The 22,139-nt window shown below is 38.4% G+C and overlaps 1 protein-coding gene across 2 annotated transcripts in view; it reads right to left on the reverse strand.

Annotated features, from left to right (window-relative positions):
- Positions 1 to 22,139, reverse strand: part of RAB27A (RAB27A, member RAS oncogene family) — a 58,475-nt gene that overhangs the window by 793 nt on the left and 35,543 nt on the right. For both annotated transcript variants that reach the window (XM_008064519.1, XM_021715773.1), the window contains exons 4-6: positions 18,652 to 18,737; positions 17,185 to 17,288; positions 12,134 to 12,257 (exon numbers count right to left, since the gene is read on the reverse strand). In XM_008064519.1, coding sequence (XP_008062710.1) covers positions 12,134 to 12,257; positions 17,185 to 17,288; positions 18,652 to 18,737 — 314 coding nt within the window. The remainder of the gene's footprint in view (positions 1 to 12,133; positions 12,258 to 17,184; positions 17,289 to 18,651; positions 18,738 to 22,139) is intronic.

Raw genomic sequence — 22,139 nt, forward strand, 5'->3', positions numbered from 1 at the left:
TACATTCTTTTGTAGAGATAAGGTCTTGCTATGCTGCCCAGACCGGTGTTGAACTCCTGGGCTCAAGCAATACTCCTGTTTCAGCCTCCCAAAGTGCTGGGATTACAGGTATGAGTCACCATGCCCAGCTGCCTGAGGATTTCTTAATATAGCTACAAAAGCTCAAACCACAGAGAAAATATGTGATAACTTTGACAATATTCAAATTTAAAACTTTGACACCATAATATATATCATGATAAGCAAACTTAAAAGATAAACTAGGACCCACGTGGGCAGCAAGACCTCATCTCTACAATAAATCAAAAAATCAGCCGAGCATGGTAGTGCATGCCTGTAATTCTGGCTACTTGGAAGGCTGAGGCGGAAGGATCGCCGGAGCCCAGCGGATCGAGGCTGCGGTGGCCGGGAGCGGCCACTGCACTCCAGTCTGGGCGACAGAGTGAGACTCCAACTCAAAAAAAAAAAAAAAAAAAAAAAAAGTTCAGTCATTTAAAGTCTGGGGGGAAAAAGTCTGAAAATTGTCCTAAGGTCATGAAATAAATGAAGAAACATTTATTCAAAAGTGCTTGAAAAAAAAAGAAAGAACATATACAAAAACATGGTAAGAACAGCAAGCTCTCTGGCATTTGAACCATAATCAGTTCCTTCCTTCCTCCCTCTCCCCACTCCCTTCCCCCGCTCCCCTTCCTAGCAGATCAACTTGACAGAAGCTCTGCTTTAGGTGAATGTGGCCAAGAAGGCCCAGCTCCCTTTCCACTCAACTCCTGATTATGAGATACTTTACTGAGGGGCAGGCTTTCAGCAGTTTTACTTCTCTCAAATCCTGACTTGAAGAGGCTAAATTACTGGTGAGTGAAGCCAGGAGGTTGAGCAGGGGGAAGCGCCCTTCTTTCACTAAATCCCCATACACAGGGCAGAAAATCTATTCTGAAACTCCAACTCAAAAAAAAAAAAAAAAAAAAAAAAAAGATAAACTACAGGCCAAAATAAGTGGTGTTTCATACGTTACAAGTGAGTTAGCATTCAGGAAATATAATTCCTTAAATAAATTAAAATGGTAAACAATATAAAAATAGACAAAGGTTATGCATAGGAAATTCTCAGAAAAAAATTACATTTATGAAAAAATGTTCAACCTCACCAAAAACAAGCAAAATGCAAAGTAAAACAATAGCATATTAATTCACACTCATCCGATTAGCAAAAATAGAGAAATCTCCCAATACCAAGTATTGCCAAGGAGCAAGAAAAGAGGAGCTCACATTTGCTGCTGGTATAAGTATAAACTGTTATACTACTTTGGAAAATAAGGTGGTAATATCTAGTGAAGTTGAAAGTGTGCATGCACTGTGACCCAGCGACACAACATTCAGGTATAAGTCTAAAGCCAAAGCATTGTGATGTGCAGGAAGTGAGTTATTTATATCATACCTGAGATATCATTGATCCCCCCAGCCCTTGGGCAACTGAAAAGAGTGTATGTAGGACAGCCAGAGTCTCTGACCCAGTCTTCTCCAAGCTTGAGCAGCCTTATCCATTTATCTCAGTGAGCTGTATAAACGTTATCATTTTTCTATGGGTGCTTTGCTGTGAAAGATATTGAGAAGCGCTGTCCTGTAGCAGCACTATCCAACAGAACTTTCCACGATGACAGAAATTTTCCATATCTATGCCGTCAAAAAAAGCAAACCACTAGGCACACATAGCTACTGAGCACTTAAAATGTAGCTAATGCAACCAAAATCTTTATTTTTTTTATTTTTTTATTTTTTACATAGGGACTCACTCTGTTGCCCAGGCTAGAGTACAGTGATACAATGAAGGCTCATCACAGCCTCAACCTTCTGTGCTCAGGTGAGCCTTCCACCTGAGCTTCCTGAGTAGCTGGGACTACAGGTGCATGCCACCACACCTGGTTAATTTTTTTTTTTTTTTTTTTTTTTTAGAGACCGGGTCTTGCTTGCTATGTTGCCTAGGCTGGTCTCAAACTCCTGGGCTCAAGCAATTCTTCTGCCTCAGCCTCCCAAAATGCTGGGATTACAGGCATGTACCACCACACCCAGCCTATTTCAATTAATTTTAATTAAAACAACGGTGTGTCAGTGTGTCCTTGTAACAAATACACATGTGTACCCTTGAATCTAAAATTTAAAATAAATGTGTGTGTCTAGTGGCTAACATATTGGATAGTACGGCTCAAGAGAAACTCTCATATATGAACACATAATATCACCTAATGGAATATCTATTGCAGTGCTTTTTGTAATGGTGAAAATTTTAACCTAAATGTACATCAACAAGTGCATGGATAAATAAATAATGATAGTTTAATACAATGGACTATTTACACAATACTTAAGATGTACCAACGTGGCAAAAATCCCAAAATTCAAATATTGAATTAAAAAAACAAGTTGTATGATATGAGATCATTTGTGTAAATATTACATTGCATAAAACATTATGTAAATAAATATATATTGTTATGAAAACATACCCATATAGTAAAAGTATAACTTCTTGGGCTAAGAATATATAATTTGGAATGGTTTTAGCTAGTGATTTAGTTGGCATAAATCACAAATATTATCATGTAAAATGAATCCAGAAGTAGAGAGGTTCCAGTGTTAATTAATTCAATTGTTGAACAGTATAAACAAAGGACCTAGATTCATCCCATCTGTCTGTTTCACCATCCTCTGTCAGCTTTATCCTGACTCCCTTCATGACCACAGAAACTACAACATTCTCACATCTCAACACACCAAAGTCCCAAAGAAGAAAAGACCATCTCTCCTTGTGTATGTCTCTCAGGAGGAAATCTTTCCCAGAAGTCCCAAGTAGACTTGCCCAGACTAGAGTGCAGTGTCTTACAGGTCAAAATTGTACCACATGCCAGTGTCTAGACCAACTCTGGCAAGAAGAATAAACCAAGACATCAAGAAGCTAGAAACAGCTTCCACATGAGAGCTTTTAATGTTTTTTAAAGTTTCTTAATGCTTTTACATATCTTGTCAGACTGTTTCACTTCTAATGTAACTAAGAAGCATGTTAAAAGGATACATGTAGGGACATAAGGCTATTTATCCATTATGATTCCTCAGTAATGCTGTTTTATTATTTGGTTGCTTACTCCAGGAGCTGACAGGACTTGCAACTGAATCTCTGCAATTCTGTCCTGTTTTAGCATACTTATAGCTACTAGAAATTGGTTGAGGAACTATCACCCATCTGAGCATTTATCTACTCATCTTTGAGTTCTGCAAGATATGGTTGCTCCACTAATTCTACCATACCCATGTTCTATTATCCCTTTATTGGCTGACTCTAAAATATCTTTTTTTTTTTTTTTTACTTAGAAGATGTGTTAATATAAAATATCTTAATCAGAGATGAGTTTGTTGAAAAAATTACAAAGTCTTAGCAGTTTTTAAACCTCCTGACTCTTTAGTTACTGTCCATCTTTTTTTCTCCATCTTCGCCTATCACCTTCCCCCAAAATGAAGATAATGTATCTTTTTCCCTGCTGGTCATATGCAATATTTGATTACCAACTGTGAAGGAAGAATCCTCTGTGATTGGATTCAATAAACATTTATCAAGTACTTACTACTGAGCTAAACCTTGGGATAGTTTGTGGTGCTGACAGTGTTATAGGAATATAATTTTATACCGAGTTTCTTCAAAATATAAATAACTTGCATTTTTCATTATGATCTTTCTCAATTATAGACATGAAAAACCAGTTAATGCCCATAGAACAGTTCTTATACTTAATAGCTTGACCATTCTATTACCATTCAGAAGTATATTATTACATGGAAAAGCTCATCCTCCTCAAAGAATAAATTGGAAATACAAAAAGAAAAAGTAGTTGGGTAATAAACTTTTTTAAAATACTAAGTCAAAGGCATGCTTTTTTTTTTTTTTTTTAATTTTCGAACTGTGGGGTATAGGCATGAAGGCGAAGTTTGGGCTTCTGACATGCCCTCCTCTCCCCATTAGTGGCAGGGTACCCAATGAGTGGGTTTGTAGTCCTCATCCCCCCCTCCTCTGGCAGTGCCCAGTGACTGTTGTTCCTGTCCTTGAATCCATGTTAATTGCCCACTTGTGAGAACATATGTTCAGTTGTTTCTGTGATAATTCACTTAGAATAATGGTCTCCAACTGCATCCAAGTTGCTGCAAAGGATATGATTTTGTTCTATTTTTTTTTTTAGTTGGAGTCTCACTCTGCCACCCAGGCTGGAGTGCAGTGGCACACTCACGGCCACCACAGCGTCAACCTGCTGGTTTCTAGCGATCCTTCTGCCTCAGCCTTCCAAGCTGCTGAAACTACAGGCGCACATGCTACCATGCCCAACTAATTTTTGATTTATTGTAGAGATGAGGTCTTGCCAAGTTGCCCGGGCTGGTCTTGAACCCACAGGCTCAGGCAATCCACTCACCTCAGCTTCCCAAATGCTGGGATTACAGGCAGAGCCACCGAGCCCAGCCAATTTTATTCTTCTTTATGGTTGTGTAGTATTCCATAGTGTATATGTACCACAGTTTCTTTATCTAGTCCACTTTCTATGGGCTTCTGGGTTGGTTCTGTTTTTGTTATTGTGAACAGTGCTGCAATAAACATACAAGTGCCTATGCTCTTTTTGGTAGAGTGATGTGTGTCCCTTTGGATATATTACCAGAAGTGGGATTGCTAGGTCGAATGGTAGTTCTATTTTTAGTTATTTAAGAAATCTCTAAACTGCTTTCCACAAAGATTAAGCTAGTTTACATTCTCACAGTGTATGAGTGTTCCTTCGCCATCACCTGTTTTGTCTTTTTTAACTTTTTAATAATAGCCATCCTGACAGGTGTGAGTGGTATCTTATTGTAGTTTTGATTTGCATTCCTCTGATAAGCAACTGAGCATTTTTTCATATGTTTGTTGGCTGTTTGAATGTCTTACTTTGAGAAGTGTCTGTTTATGTACATCACCTACTTTTTAATTGAGTTGTTTTGTTTTCCCCTGCCAATTTGAGTTCCTTGTAAGTCTTGGATGTTAGATCTTTGTCAAATGTATAGTTTGCAAATATTTTTTCCCATTCTGTGGGCTGTCTCTTTACTCCCTTGATGGTTTCTTTTGCTGTGTAGAAACTTTTTAGCTTGATAAGGTCCCACCTGTAAATTTTAGTTTTTGCCACATTTGCTTTTGAGTACTTGGCCATAAAGTCATTGCCTATGCCAAGGTCCAGGAAGGTGTCCTTGAGATCTTCTTCTAAGATTTATAGTTTGAGGTTTCACATTTAAGTCTTTGATCTATTTTGATTTAATTTTTGTATATGGTGATAGGTAGGGATCTAGTTTCATTCTTCTGCATATGGTTAGCCAGTTTTCCCAGCACCAGTTGCTAAATATGGTTTCCTTTACCTGATGTTTTTGTTGGCTTTGTTGAAGATGGGTTGGTTGAAAGTCTGTGACTTTATTTCCACATTCTCTATCCTGTTCCATTGGTATATTTTTGTAGCAGAACCATGCTGTTTTGGTTACTGTAGCCTTGTAATAAAGTTTGAAGTCTGGGATAGCTTTAGCAATTTGGGCACTTTTTTGCTTCCATATGAATTTAAGTATTGTCTTTTCTAGGCCTGTGAAAAGTGTTGCTGGTAGTTTGATAGAGATTATGTTGAATCTATAGATTGCTTTGGATAGTATGAATATCCTGACAATATTGATTCTTCCAATCCATGAGTATGAGATGTTTTTCCATTTCTTTGTATTGTCTTTAATTTCTTTGAGCAGTGTTTTGTAATTCTCATTATAAAGATCTATCACTTCTTTGGGTAGATGAATACTGAGGTATCTTATTTTATTTTTTGTGGCTATAGTGAATGGGATTGTGTTTCTGATTTGGTTCTCAGCCTGCTTGTTGTTAGTATAAAAATGCAACTGGTTTTTGCATGTTGATTTTGTATCCTGAGATTTTATTGAAGTTGTTTAACAATGCTAGGAGTTTTCTGGCAGATTCCTTAGGATTTTCTAGGTATAGAATCATATTATCTATGAACAGGATAATTTAACTTCCTCTTTTCCTGTTTGGATACCTCTAATTTCTTTCCTTCCTGACTGCTCTGAATGTATGCCTTATTTTAAAAATTGTCTCAGAGTCAATTATAAATATCTTTCTAACTCTAGAGTCTTAGACTTCATTTACTCCTCAATTGAACCTTCATTAGGCTATTTCTACTTTCTAGTTTCTTCCCTCTCATCTCCTGAAAATTACTTCTGAATCTCCTGAAGAGTCACTTTCGAGACATAAATGAGAAAACAGAGTTGGAGGTACTTTGAAAACTGTAAAAAACCTGCACATAAATGAAAGCATGGAACAGTGGTTAAGAGCCAAAACCTCTGGAGCTGGACTGCCTGGATTCAAATCCTGAAAATACATCTTACCAACTGAGTAACTGGCTATTAAGTTCTGAGCCTCAGTTGCTTAATCTGTAATACCAAATAATATCAGTATCTTTGTATAAGGATTAAATGAGTTACTATTTAAAGCACTACACCAGAACCGAAAACAGAGTAAACTCTTGATAAATGCTTCTTGTTTTCAACACAGAAATGGGTTAGGTTATAAAAGTTTATTTGTAATTTTGTTTAAAACTCAGAACACATCCTCCCTCAAAAAAGCAATGCCACTAACAACGTTGTAAACATTAAATTCCCAGACCACTCCACAAATGTTGGTTTAATCTACAATGTAGCTGATCTGTAAAATCTAGAGTACGGTCCTCATTCTAGTACCTGTGACTGAACTTCCCTAGAGCAGGAATGTCTCACTCAGACCTGTCCTAGCCAAAGTGCTTCATGCCTCAAAGCGTTTGCCTTCCTCACTCATCAAACCCCTCACTCTTCACTAAATGTTGGTAGAAAAATGGATCTTACTTTACTGATCATTACTGAGGTATAAATGACTGATGTTTCTAGCAGAGCTATGAGCTATTGTCCAAAGTTTATTAACTTAAACAAATATTTTATTGGTAGAATTTCAAAGTATAGGAGTTAATTCATAAATTTCTAAGTCACTCATATTGAAAGATATACAATATTAACAAGACATAGTTTAGACTTGTAACCCCAAATTCAAGTAACAAAGTTCTTTCAATTAAAAGTATATTTTCTTGCCATTTGTAAAGCTCCAAGTCAGGTGACCAGCAGGCAAGTTAACAACTTTAAAATCTTTAGACTAATCAGAGTTTCTGAACAATTGGGGCAACAAGGTTTTCATTTCTATAAGAAAAAATAAATGCTAGAGTTCACGCCACTCAATTCTCAGCTCTTTGAGCTGCCAAAGGAAAAGCAAATTAGATGTGATCCACAGAAAAGACCCCGGATTAAGACTTTCCTTCCCTAAGAAAATCATGTCCCAGAGACAGAAATGTGCCTTGTTCTTACTTTTGTTACACTGAAAGTCGAGTGAATGGAGTGAGTTATAAACATTTGTCTTTTTTCTTCTTCTCCTTCGTCCTTCTCTTTACTCTTCCTCTTTTTTTTTTTTTTAAGACAAAGTCTCAGAATATAACCCACGCCCGTCTCAAACTGCTGGGCTCCAGCAATCCTCTTGCCTTCAATTTCCCGAGTTGCTGGGACTACAGTCACACGCCACCATGCCTGGTTTGTGTATATGTTCTTTGATCCTTTTTTTTTTTGAGCTGGAGTCTCACTCTGTTGCCCAAACTGGAGTGCAGTGGCACACTCCTGGCCACCGCAGCCTTGACCTGCTAGGCTCAGGCAATCCTTCTGCCTCAGCCTTCCAAGTAGCTGGAACTATAGGCGCGCACTACCACGCTCAGCTAATTTTTTATTTATTGTAGAGACGAGGTCTCGCCAAGTTGCCCGGGTTGGTCTCGAACCCGTGGGCTCAGGCAATCCACTTGCCTCGGCCTCCCGCAGTGCTGGGATTACAGGCTGAGCTACCAAGCCCGACTGTCTATATGTTCTTAATGATCACTTTTAGAAGGAGTTCAAGCTACTTTATCTGAACACTTTCATTAAATGCTTTACATATTTTTTAAGTATGTAAAAAAAAATCTCAAAGTCTGGGGCTGGGGAGGGACATGAGGATAAACAAAGAAATAGAGTATAGCAGTTAAGATTCTGGGTTCTAGTGCCAACTACCCACATCCCCACTTCCAGTTCTAGGACCTCCAGCTATATATCTGTAAAGGGGAGTCACATTGGTTCATGGGGTCAAGGCAAGGAAGAAATGAGATCAACATAACGTGCTCAGCACAGCCTAGCACCCAGAAAGTGTTAAATAAACATTAAACCTAAATGGGATTTTTCTTCCTCCTCTCAAAAATATTCTGCTTTTCTTAAAACTTACTAAGCAAAAAATTTAGTATTCTTACCTTAAATTCAAGGGGATGAATTATCACCACTTTAACCATAAAACTATTGATATTGTTCCTTCTGTCCACATGGTGGTGCTACTGTAGCATTACCATGGAGCAGTATTACCAAAGGCAGGATGAAATCCTGTGCTGCTAATCTTACTAATCTGTAAATGGCCACTTAATGGCCATTTTTAAATGTGCTTTCCAAAAATAGACTAATCATAAGTTTTACAATAAAAAATAAAAAGATTTGAATGAGAGGAGCATGATCCTTGGCAGTTTTCACCATGATCTTCCTCACCAGGATCCACATGCAACAGCTGACTTCCTTTCGGTACCCTGTGATCTGACTTTGTTAGCACATAGATAAACTGAGTCCTTTAGTGTATGTGCAACCAATGAAAATGTTATAATTATTCAGCATGAAACAAGATTTCTGTGAAAATAATCATTAAATTGCTGTGCAAATTTGTGAAATGCAGGTGAAACAATTGCTCCACCTGACAATCAGTCTACAGAACTACACTTTATGCTTCCTAAACCCAAAGGGAATTCTGCTTCCATTCATTCCCCCCTTCATCGGGAGTTTCAATTATTCGTACCTGCTAATCTCTCTTTTCTCATTTTAAGTCAACTCAAAAATGACAGACTGATCCCCTGTCTGTGATACACTCCACAGTCATTATGAGCTGGGCACAGGTGAAAGACAGGCCCCACATTCCTCAGGTATCCAATATGACAGAAGACACTGTCAGGCTCTTTGTTACCTGGGAGACTGTGGAATCCTGAGAATCAGAACACAGGAAACAAGCCAAAGGGCAAGAAGTCGAGAGGGGGAAGGTCAATCCTGACTCTCCTCCAATGCTTTAAAATACATTTGTGCTTGACCTAACTCCCCTAATGGCCCTTTGCATTTACTGACACACTTCTCAAAAGCATGGTCTAAATTCACAGTTTCCATTGCTTCATAGCTTATTTCCTCCTCAACACCTTGCAACACAGCTCCCACCTTCAACACTTCAGTATTCTCTGCGGTATTTGGCGTCTTCCTGTGTTTCTTTTCCACTCCATCACATGAGTGCCTCTAGAGAGAGGAGAGTGACATATCATAGCTGCCTGTGGGGCTACTTAACCTCCACCTCAAGAATCACCTAAGCCAATGGTTCTCGATCACTACACATGAAAATCATGTGGGAGCTTTTATAAAGTACCAATGTTCAGGATTTATAACATGTCAACTTAGCTAGGCTGAACAACATTTCCCAGAACTCCTTTTCTGGTTAGGGTGGACCACAAAAGAGATTTGGTGGAGACTAGGGTGGGGGAGAAGGGGCAGAAGTGAAGCAGCAGCCATTATATAACCCTCATACATTGCATAAACCAGCAACCAGACCTACGCCTGGGCCAGGTGTGTGTTGTAAGCTCCGCGGCAAAGGTCCCTGGCTTCTTAGGACACCCACATCACCTAGGTCAGAGGTAACAAGAACACACATGGGTTTCAGTCCATCATTATGTGTTCCAGATGGGTCTCACTTTTTCTATTCATCCCCCATGATAGAGTTTGAATATTTGTCCCCTCTAAATCTCATGTACAAATGTGATCCCCAATGTTGGATGTGGAGCCTAGTGAGAGGTCCTGAGGGTGGATCCCTCATAAATGACAGTGTCATTCTCGCAGTAATGACTGAGTTCACACTCTGTTAGTTCATGCAAGAGCTGGTTGTTTTCAAAAGCCTGGCACCTCCTTTCTCTCTCTTGCTCCTCTCTCTCACCATGTGACTCACCAGCTCCCCTTCCGCCATGAATGTGAGATTCCTGAGACCTCACCAGAAGCAGATGCAAGCACGATGTTTCTTGTACAGTCTGCAGAACTGTGAGCCAAATAAACCTCTTTTCTTTATAAATCGTCAGCTCAGGTATTCCTTCATAGCAATCCAAAACAGACTAATACACCCCACTTTACATCTATCTTTCCTTCCAGACTGACAGAGACTGCTTTGTGAGCTCCCACAACTGCAGGTGGTCGAATTCCTCTAACAGATCTCTTACTTTGTAGGTAGGCTTCTTCCATTGAACCCTGCCTGGTAAACTCCTCCAGGCCCGTTATATCAGACACTCAGAGGTGAGGCCCAGACATAACCATATGTTAAAAGTTCTCCAGGCTGGGTGCAGGGGCTCAAGCCTACAATCCCAGCACTTTGGGAGGCCAAGGCAAGAGGATTGCCTGAGCCCACAGATTTGAGACCAGCCTGGGCAACATGGTGAGACCTCGACTCTACAATAAATCAAAGAATTAGCTGGGCATGGTTACACAAGCCTGTAGTTCCAGCTACTTGGAAGGCTGAGGCAGAAGGATCGCCCGAGCCCAGCAGGTCGACACTGGGGTGGCCATGAGGGTGTTACTGCACTCCAGCCTGGGAGATGAAGTGAGACTCCGACTCAAAAAAAAAAAAAAAAAAAGTTCTTCAGATGTTTCTAACATGATTAAACATCATTCACCCTGAGGTTAGAAATCTCTACATTCAATTGCAAATCCTTGTCAGAGTAAACCTACAGTTGATAGGAATCCTCCAGGTGAGTGAGAATTGAGAAATTCAAAACCCTGTTCTGCCTCATCCTATTTTTAAAATTTTTTAAATCTACTATCCCTTTTTCCTCTTTCACAAATCTAACTCTACCCAACTCACGTATCATTGCAATCTTGTTCCTCCCTCCACTTCACCCCAGACTGATCTGGAAAAGTATGCATAACATCCCTCCCTGTCCCCCAGGAATCAAATCTAATCTCCTTATCCAGTATTCAAAGCTCTTCAGAGTCTGGCTTCTTCCCACCTGGTCTACTTATCCTCCCCTCCCACTGTAAACCCTATCAGCTTTCTGAACCTCCATCAATCCAAGGAAGAACAAAGCAGCGATCCCACAATGAAAATGGTCAAAACGATCTTCCCTGGCCTCCTTGGATTCTGCCTAAACACCACTTGCTGGGGAATAGCCCCTACTGATCACAACACACACCATCTTTATCTCCCCTCCCCCAGCCCCCATGCTTGCTGCCTCCCACTTTTAATACATTTGGCTTCTCATTGCATGAGAGATAGAAAGAATGTAAAAAGAATATAAAGTACAAATTCCTTTGTAGAGCTGCCGCTGACACTTTAATACGTTAATAAGCAACAGCTAACCCCGTCTTTCATGTCCAATTCATGCCACTGCTACTATGATCCTATTCCCAGTACTCAAGGAGGAAGATATTTTTTTGCTGATCCTCCATCACAAAACCACAGCCTAAACCAAAAGGGATCTCACACTTGTCCCCCAGCATAGAAACTTCAAAATCAGCTCTTGGTCTGCAATATCCAAGAAGGGCAGCTGGAGTTCTCATAACAGCATATGAACTGGCTTTGAAACGTCTTTGCTGAACATGGAGGATTTCCTTTTCCCAGGGTCTTCTCTTTGCATCTTGGAAAGAAGGCCTTACACAATCAGTGCATTTTCACTCAAACTTGTCTTTCTGTAAATGCCAAGAGACTGAGAAAATATGACCAAAGTACTGAAGAAGGCCCTTACCCCATGCTTTTTCCATGGTTCCAGGTAACATGTAATATTAATATAAAAAGAAATTATTCAACACCTCCCAAGGCCTACAGCTGAGTTTTTCCTTTTTTTTTTTTTTTCCACTTTTTTTTTAATCACCCCTTCATATGCTACATTTATATTGAAAATGTTTTCTCTAGACTTCTGCACCAAAGTACTCACCCATATTTCTCTGCAAGTCCTCTGGCATCTTCTTCTTTTACTACTCTCTGGTCTTCCAGGTCACTCTTATTTCCACATAACACTATATCTGGGTTTTCACAATATGCATGCATTTGTAGCTGACCTATTCATATAGGAAAGTTTATTATAGGTAAATAATAATAGAACCATATGATCAATGGACAAAACATGCTAAAGTGCTTTGAAAACTATGAATGTATATGCAGAATAAGGAACTGATAAAATGCTTTAAAAGCCTCAATTGTCTAACTTGTAAAGCTGAATAGATAGTGCAGAAATATAAGAGCACTCCTGTTCTTAAGCACATACCCCAGCTTATTTACATCAGAGAGTTATGAGAGAAGGTGCTAACCCTCAAAAGTGTAAGTCCCCACACAGGCGTACATGCACATACTCAGACAAAATTTTTTTTTTTTTAATGAAGGCCATTTGAAAAGCAATCTGGAGGAGTTCCTAGTGCTTATTGCTAATCTTAAAGCTTTCTTTTTCATATATTTTTCTCCATAGCAATGATATTCCTAAAAGAACTGTCTTCCTATAAACTAACTTATTTCTATCCAAAATATTTTTCTCATATTTCTATTATCCCAAGGCAGAATCCATTCATTTAAAACAAACAAGATATACGATTCAATGAAGAGAAAAGACCCAGAATAAATAGTAAATGACTCTGTCACTAAAACCAAGAGAAAGCAACTTTAATTTCACCAGATAATCTGTAAATAGGCATAATTATAAAAAGCAATTGACTCAAACAAAAGAACTTAACTAAGCTAAATAGTTTAATCTCCCAAAGAAGGAAAATAAAACTGTATTTCTTATTTATCACACTCCAGAAAGAAATTAAAACAGCCCAAACCTTCACAATAAGACATACCTCAAAGTTTATGGCCTAATTTATTTTTTAGCATGGTCAACCAGAAACATGTTGACATTTTAGTTCCTCATTATGAAGTCATGTTCATTATATCTTATCAAGAAAATGTCAAGTTGGCAAATATTTACTGAGCATTAACACAGGCCTGATACTTTGCATGGAATTTCAGGACAGTCCTTTGCAAAACCTTAGAGGGTAACTAGGGTAACAAGACCTACACAGGCAAGACCAGACTATGTATCATTTCTTTCCTCCAGGCTGTTACACTGTTTGAATATTCAACCACAACCTTCCTCCAAAACTTGCTTCATGGTTGCCACTATTTTGAAATCTTTCTGGTCTGGAGTGGCTCCGTGCTCTATTAACACCTTATATGTCCATGGTGAAGGCTGTGAACATAGACTCAGGACCCAGTGCACCTAGGGCTGAATCCTGGCTCTGCCATTTAGCTGTGTGACCCTGAGGAATTTATTTGACTGCCTCAGTTTCCTCATCTGTAAATTGTGATAATGACACTACTTACTTCATTGGGTCAAGATGAGGATTAAATTAGTCCTGTGATTCTCCAGGAATGGTCTGTGAACCAGCAGCCTTAGTATCACCTGAGAATTTGTTAGATCTACTAAATCAGGAATGCTGGGGGTGGGGCTAGAAATCTGTGCTTTAACAAGCCCTCTAGATGATTGAGATGCACACTCACATTTGAAAACTACTGAGTTTGCCAGGCTTGGTGGCTCAGCCTGTAATCCCGCACTTTGGGAGGCTGAGGTGAATGGATTGCCTGAGCCCGCGGGTTCAAGACCTGCCTGGGCAACTTGGCGAGACCTCATCTCTACAATAAATCAAAAAATCAGCCGGGCGTGGTAGCGCGTGCCTGTAGTTCTGGCTACTCAGAAGGTTGAGGAGGAAGGATCACCAGAGCCCAGCAGGTAGACGTTGCGGTGGCCGGGAGTGGCCACTGCACTCCAGTCTGGGCGACTGAGTGAGACTCCAACTCAAAAAAAAAAAAAAAGAAAGAAAGAAAGAAAACTACTGAGTTCATATACTAAAGGAGTTCTAAGTGCTTTAAGTTCTAAGAGCCAGTAATGTTAGCTAACAGTGTTTATTTGGGGAGTCTAGGAGGCATGCATGTTGATTTTTCCTTTTATCTCTTTTTTCCTAATTTTTCTATGAAGATTTTGCTTATATGAAAAGTAAATTGATTTGTTATTTTTAATACTTCACTAAGAAAAAAGTCACCTACAGCCTGAGGAAGTGTGTGATAAGGACCCTATACACAGTACAAAATGTAACAAGGGTTAAGAGGAGGGGGAAAATATTTAAATACAACTAATGTTAATCACAGAAAATTTTGCAGAGGCCATTTTTGCTAGGTTTTAAAGAATAAGCAGAACTCTAATTGTTTTTTTTTTAAATGGGGTGAATGTGGAGAAGACTTTTCAGACAGAGGGAATATAAGGGATAAAAACACAGAGAGGAAAAACATGTAAAATATACACTGTGGGGCTCTTGTGCCATTTATGTGAGGCTCCAGAAGATAGTTTAGAAATTTAGGCCATAAAGCTTTCTTACAAAACATGTCGTCAGTGGATGAGGATTCTGGGCATGACTCGTTTAAGTTCTCTGTACGCCAGGAAAATGAGGGTGTGAATACAGCTCTACCCAATTCCTTTCAGATTTCAATCTAGGTCCAAAGGACTAGTCTCTGTTCAGTGTCCTAAACTAGGTGGGACTCTATTTGGACTCCTACTGCCCTTAAGAGGGCATGGAGAGATTCTGCATGAGAGAGGATGGTTTGCAAGGAGCAGAGGGAAGATACAAACCTGCTCATTCTTCCCTGGACTACCAGGGCCCAGGAACCAGCTATTTCTTTAATGCAACACTGTCTGTGTTCTGGCATGCACCATCTATCTATCTATCTATCTATCTATCTATCTATCTATCTATCTATATTTTTTAAGTTATTATTTTGATTAAAAGAAGAGGAAATGAATGATCCTTATAATACTAAAAATGCTGACAGGCAGAGGAAAAATAAAATGTTTAGATAATTACTGATTTGTATTCCTAATTAAGATTTGATATCACTATATTCTGACACTGAGCACCATACCTTTTTGTTTAAATGTGGGAGGGGGAGATACTTTCTATTGAACATATAAAATCTTCAATATGTATAAATTTTTTGTACCTAACTAGGCAATAAGGATTTTTTTATTCTCAAAGGAAAGCAAAACAAAATACATAGACATATATGCATATTTTCACATAATTTTCTTCTTTATCTTAACTAGTTATAAAGCCCAAATGGGCAAGATTTATCTAACGTCTCAGAGTTTCAGTGACCACCTATGAAAAACAGGTGGGCTGATGATCTTTCAATGTTAAGATTCTATGAGCACTCTCCAGTGATCCTTATAAAATGTTGGTTTAAGAAAGCTCCAGAACTTCTTCCAATGATGGAAGGGAGAGGAGGATGAGCAAGGGCTGAGGACAAGGGACTAGAAATAGCCACAATTGGCTCCAGCTTGTAATTCCAGCACTTTGGGAGGCTGAGGTGAGAGAATTGCCTGAGCCTATGGGTTCAAGAACAGCCTGGGCAACTTGGGGAGACCTTGTCTCTACAATAAATCAAAAATCAGCTAGGCATGGTAGCATGTACCTGTAGTTCCAGCTACTTGGAAGGCTGAGGCAGAAGGATTGCCCGAGCCCAGCAGGTCGACACTGGGGTGGCCATTTAGCATGCTACTGCACTCCAGCCTGGGCGATGGAGTGAGACTGCAACTCAAAAAAAAAAGAAAGAAAGAAAGGAAAGGAAAAGAAATAGCCACCATCATTCTGTTACAAGGGAAATAATGAGGTGTGCAACTCAGACAGGCACCTAACAAAGTGAGGCCCAGAACGCATAACTGCATTTGGGAAACACACATGTCAATAGCTCTGCAACTCTTAGTGGCCAACTTACTTGAGAAAGGTCATAAAATGCCACTGAGCTAAAAGTCAAAACCTCCATGCCCTTGGATAAGTCTGTTACTGTTTAAGACTGGATGTCCTCATCCTGAATTAAGAACAAATGTTGACCCAAATCTCTCACAAAGTAGTTGTAAGGATCAAAGTATGTGAAAATGCTTTGAAAACCACAATGCACTAGAAAAATTACTCTAAAATTCACTTTTAAAACAAGTGTTTCTACTAGCAAAACTATAGCCAATTACCCTTTCATAATCCCAAAACACCAAGTAATTTTTTAAGTAGCAGATTTTTTTTTTTTTTTGGAGAGACAGGGTCTCACTCTTGCCCAAGCTGCTCTTAACTCCTGTCCTCAAGCAATCTTCCCAATTTGGCCTCCCAGGGTGCTGGGATTACAGGCATGAGCTGCTGTGACCAGCCAGTAGTAGATATTTTCAAATAAGTGTTTTAAAGATTGGATGTTAAGCATTTAAAATCACAGCCTTCTCTAATATACTCTATAGAATTACATCAATATGACCAAAGAAGGAAAATGTACATTTGAAGCTGTTATTTGGTCAAGTGGCAGGATTTTAAATGGCTATTCACCAATCATTTTGTAGATTAGAATCTCTCCAAAGAACCATAATAAAAGTTGATGTATATACTGTACTGATAAAAGTAAAGTTTTCATGGCAGGGTCCTCCTAGCAGATGCTCTAATCCGAAAATCAAGAAGGAGGCTCTAAGCACAAAAAAGGCATGGAGCCAGAGGTATAATCCATTAAGCCTTCAAAAGATATCTGTATTTTTGTAATATATATTTATCACCCAGGGATGATACAAGAATTAATAACACACAATAGGCAAGTAGATACTTAGAGGTTTAACTTCTCTATGCTTCTACTTCCTCATTTGTAAAATGGGAATAAGAATCCCCTCTGCGGAACAGACCAATTAGGAGATAACATGCAAAGTGCTGCTTTGTACCTGGAGCCTAGTAATTACTCAACAGGTCAAAATTAGTATTGCTAGAAAAGGCAGAGTATTTCAGTTACCTTTGCCTGTAAACTAAAAACATTGCTCCTTTAAACAGCATTCATGCTAGAAGCTCCTCTAAACAAATTTACAGCAGAAGTAGAGCATAAGAGGCCATTTTATTTTGGGGAGTTGGGAGAGAAAGATAAGGAACCAACAACACTTACTTATCCAGTTCCTGACATTGAGGAAACTTTGTTCATTTGTCAGATCAAATAGCAGAAGGAAACCCATGGCATCTCTGAAGAAAGCTGTTGTCAAGCTGCGAAACCTAGAGACATGAAAGCAGATTAGTCACTTATTCCATGGCCCCACTCCTGAACCCTAAAGCTATAATAAGCAATGCTTCCACCCTCTTACAAAAGTTTATTAATAACAAAATACATGAATAGGGTAGTCATTCATCACTAATCAGTTTAAGTGTTAAAAGATCATGTGATTTGAAAACTCAGTCTGTTGGACAGGGATCATGAGAACTAGTGATCTCTTCGACTCAGCCAATAATTTATTGTACAATTGTGAGTTAATTAGGACAAAAGCAATGTTGTGTTTACTGTATATGTTTTCCTTCTTTGAAAGCTTGACTTGACATTACAGTACGTTCCATGATCATTTAATTTCGGTCTCAACAGAAATATCTTATCTCTGATTATCATTTGTTTGGCTTTAAGGTGAGAGTAGTATACTGACTCAGACACCATTCTTTTTTGTTACTCTGCCTTCCAGGGTTTTATCCTGCTATCTCCTCTCTCTTCCCTCCACCAGGCAGTTTCCTCAACTTTGCCTATATGCAAAGCCTGAAGATGGCAAGTAGGTTCCACAGAAGAAAATACTGGTATGAATTTGTCATCTAATCAGCAAAATTAGGATTTTCTTAAATATTTTAACCAATATTTTTATAAAAGCAGTTCTTATCTTTTAGAGTTACATACCAAAATGTTAAAAATGAAATATGTCTGGAATTTGCATCCTAATTATATGGGGGATAATGGGTAAGAAGAAGTGAGGGGCATAAATGAAAATACAGTTGGCCACAACTTGATAATTATTAAAATGGAGTAATGGGTACATGGGGTCATTATACAATCCTTTCTACTTTTGAATATGCTTAAAGTTTTCTATAATAAAAAGTTTAAAGCAAACAAAAGCCTTCGAGGTGGCTGTGAGAGAAAGCAGAAGCTGTAGTTAACTCAAAGCAGTCTTATATCCAGATTTCATGTGGCTTATTTTGGTCAAGTAACCTCTGGTCATATGAATTAATTCCAATCAGATTTTCCGTTAGGTTTTGATAATCAGGTAAAAATAATGCATGTAATTGCAGATTTCTCGTAGTTGAGAAAACAGCAAAAGAAAATGGAGAAAAGGATGTTAGTTTTTAAAAAAGGAGAAAAGAAAAAAGAAGTCTACAAGTAAAGCTCCATTTTGAAAAGGATTTATTTTTCCTTTGCTCTTATAAGAAACAAAGCCACCATTATTATCTCAGACTGATAAATTTCCTGCTCATTTGGCAGCATATCTTATCTGGGTGCAAATCAACTAATCAGCTGGCTTTTTCCTGCTCTGGTCACTGTTTGAAGAATGTAACTATTTTTCTCTTTCCTTCAACAAGGAGTACATAACTGAAGATCTCATACCTCTCCTGCCCTGCTGTGTCCCATAACTGCAGGTGGATTCTCTGGCCTCTGCCAATGGCTCCATCTGGCCCATTGGCTCTGTATACCTAAAACAGCAACATGAAAGAGAAAAAAAGAGAGAACTTCTGACACCCGGGAACTCTTCTTGCCTTTCTATTCAATACAAATCCCCAAAGCATCTAAACTTCTATAGAGAATCCCATCTGGAATAGCCAGGTTTTATTTTATGTCAAGTAATAGTATTTGGGCAATGCAATAATATACTAGGAGAGATGCCTCCCCCTCCAAAAAAGTCATTTTTTGGAGAGAGGGCCCCTTGTAGTACAGGCTTCCCCCACTAGGTAGGTGTTCTAGGAACCCATCAGCATCAGTGTGCCAGCTAGTGTTGTAAGAGGCTGTATTCGGCTTCAGTGAATTTTTTTTGGAGATACTTTCAACATGTTTGTTCATTTCATGATGGGTGATTCACAAGCACATTTACCCACACTACACTGAGTGTTCAGCAGTTTTTGACCAAAAACAGCATGACTCCTGTGCCCTACCCTCCCTATTCACCCGCTCTTACCCCAAGTTACTTTTTTTGTTTGTTTCCCTGGATGAAAAAAATTCTCAAAGGGAACTGTTTTGCTGATGTGGAAGATTTGAAACAAAAAATTACAGAAGCACTAAAAAGCATCCAAAATGACAAGTTCAGAAGTAGTTTTGAAGAAACAAAGGACTGAGTATTACATGTGCTCACTCATAAGCGGACCTTGAACAATTATTGTAATACTATTAGAAAAGAATTACCAGTAGTAGGAAACTGTGGGGGGGAGCTGAAGGAGGGCAGGATTGGCAGTAGTGGAAATCTACCTGGGGGTGGGAGGAACACACCTCATCAACAAGGGTACCTGCATTATGAACATTTGTATACCTAACCCTGAACTGTACTCCACATCTTTAAAATAAAAATTTAAAAAGGAAAAAAAACCACAAAAATTTTTTGAGCAGTGGAAAAAGCATCTCAGTAGGTATACTGCAACGAATGGAGAGTACTTTGAAGGTGACTGAAGTTTAAACATGTAAGAATAAATACACAATTTTTTAAATAAATAATTATGGGTTTTCTTGGGTTCCTCTTCATATATGTAAATACGTAAATTATATATACACATATTTTTAAAATATATAAAATATGTAAATAAAATAATTTGTATAAAAAATAAGAATCAGCTTTCCTTTCTTCAAAGTTCCCTTGGGTCACTATCTACAGGAAATATTACTTTCTACAGCTTTTCTATCCCATCTTTTAAAGTTTTCTTTAAAAATTTTAAAGAAAGCACTCCCTAGAACTTCAGAGAAAGGACTTCCAAAAATTAATTTTTCCATAAAAGCAACAAAAACACTGGCAAAAATTGTCAAAATCAACTATTTCAGAACTCTGGAAATTAACACAGACTTGAAACACTTCAAGGAGTGTTTATTCTAGAAAAATGGCTAAATAACAGTAAAAACAGTAAACTTTGTGGTGTTTTTAACTTGCCCTGCTACCATTCCCTTCACTCCATCTCTGCAGTAGCTTTAAAAAATATATAACTACAATAGTTGTGAAAACCATCAGCCTAGTAGCCACTGCAGACAGTGAAGGCAGAACAAGTTTGGAGCTCCCTGAACATCTCATCTTCAGAGAGCTGCCAGGATGCTCCCTGAAAAGCTCTATTCTCAGGCCTTGCCTTTATGTGATCTCACTCTGAGCTTGCTTTTTGAGAACAGACCTATGCCAAAGACATTTGTGGAAAACTATCAGCAGCAATTATTTAACAACACAGCTACCAGAGGTAGTCAATACCAGTAAGGGCTAACAAAAACCTAAACAACAACAACAAAACTTAAAAAAGGAAAACAATGGAAAAGGAGATGTCCATAAGGAGATTCAAAATGCTCCCCCAAATTCTTCGGAACCTACAAGGACATGTTCATGTGCAGGCTTCGTCATATGCCCAGGAACAACCTAAAAATGCCCTTATTGCTCACCTCTGATTGACCTTGAAGCTCTTCTCAAGCAGTAAGTAAAGGTTAAGGTAGAGTTGTAAACTGCCCTCAGCAGAATTAAACACATGTCCTAATACACACACAGAGCCCCTCAGAAAAAGCTGAAAGACTTAATGGTTGAAGAAACTTCAGAGCTGGGGACAGTGGCTTATGCCTGTAATCCCAGCATTTTGGGAGGCCAAGGGAAGGGAAGAGGATTGCCTGAGACCAGGGAAGGAGACCATCCTGGGCAACTTGGTAAGACCTTGTCTCTACAATAAATCAAAAAATTAGCCAGGCATGGTGGCATTCACCTGTGGTTCCAGCTACTTGGAATGCTGAGGAGGGAGGATTGCCTGAACCCAACAGGTTGAAGTTGCTGTGATTATGCCACTGCACTCCACTCTGGGCAACAAAGTCAGATTCAAACTCAAAAAAATTAATTAATTAATTAATTAATTAATTAATTAATTTCAGAAACTCTGTCCACTCATTAGTTGTCCACTAAGCAGACTGAGTAGAGATTTCAGTAGCTGCACACAGCAATGAATACAGACTTTACAGAATTGTTTGAGGAACATTACTAAACAGACAGCATCAACAAAAATAAATAAATAGCAAAATCAAGAAGTCAGGAGAGTGTGGGGATCTGATTTCTGGAGTTGTTACATTATTTTAAATTTTTGGCTTTCAAAAAAACTTACAAGACACACAAAAAAACAGAAAATATGACTCATATATAGAAAAAAAGCAACCAACAGAAACTGTTCCTGAGGAACTACAGATGTTGAACTTACTAGACAAAGACTTTAAATAAGCTATTATAAATATGGTCAAGGAACTAAAGAAAATCATGTCTAAAAAAAAAATCAAGAAACGTATGAGAACAATTACTTACTAAATGGAGACTATCACCCAAGAGATAGTCATAAAAAGAGAAGTAAATAGAAATTCTGGAGTTGAAAAGTACAATAGCTGAAATGTAAAATTCAATAAAAAACACTAAAAAATTTTTGAAAATTTTCAAACTGCTGAAAGAAAAAAGACTATCAACCAAGAATTCTATATCCATAGCTATTCTCTAAAATTGAAAAAGAAATTAACACATTCACAAAACTGAGAAAAGTCATCTCTAGCTGACCTGCCATATAAAAAACACTAAACACAGCTCTTGAGGCTGAACTGAAAGGAAACTAGACAGTAATTCAAATCCATACAAAAGAATAAATAGTACCAATAAAAGTAACTACACAAGTAAATATAAAAGACAATACAAATCTATTTTTGTTTGTAACCCTTTCCTCTTTCTGATTAAAATACAAGTGGATAAAGCAATAACTTTAAATCTGTATCAATAGACATACAATGTAAACAAGATGTCATTTGTATGACAATAAACCACAAAGGAGGAGGAGAAAACAGAGCCATAGGAGCAAGGCTTTGTAGAGTATTAAAATTAAGTTAGTATTAACCAAAAC

Source organism: Carlito syrichta, unplaced genomic scaffold (genome assembly GCF_000164805.1).
Source record: "Carlito syrichta isolate Samal-C Ts95f unplaced genomic scaffold, Tarsius_syrichta-2.0.1 Scaffold307639, whole genome shotgun sequence".
Lineage (NCBI taxonomy): Eukaryota > Metazoa > Chordata > Mammalia > Primates > Tarsiidae > Carlito > Carlito syrichta.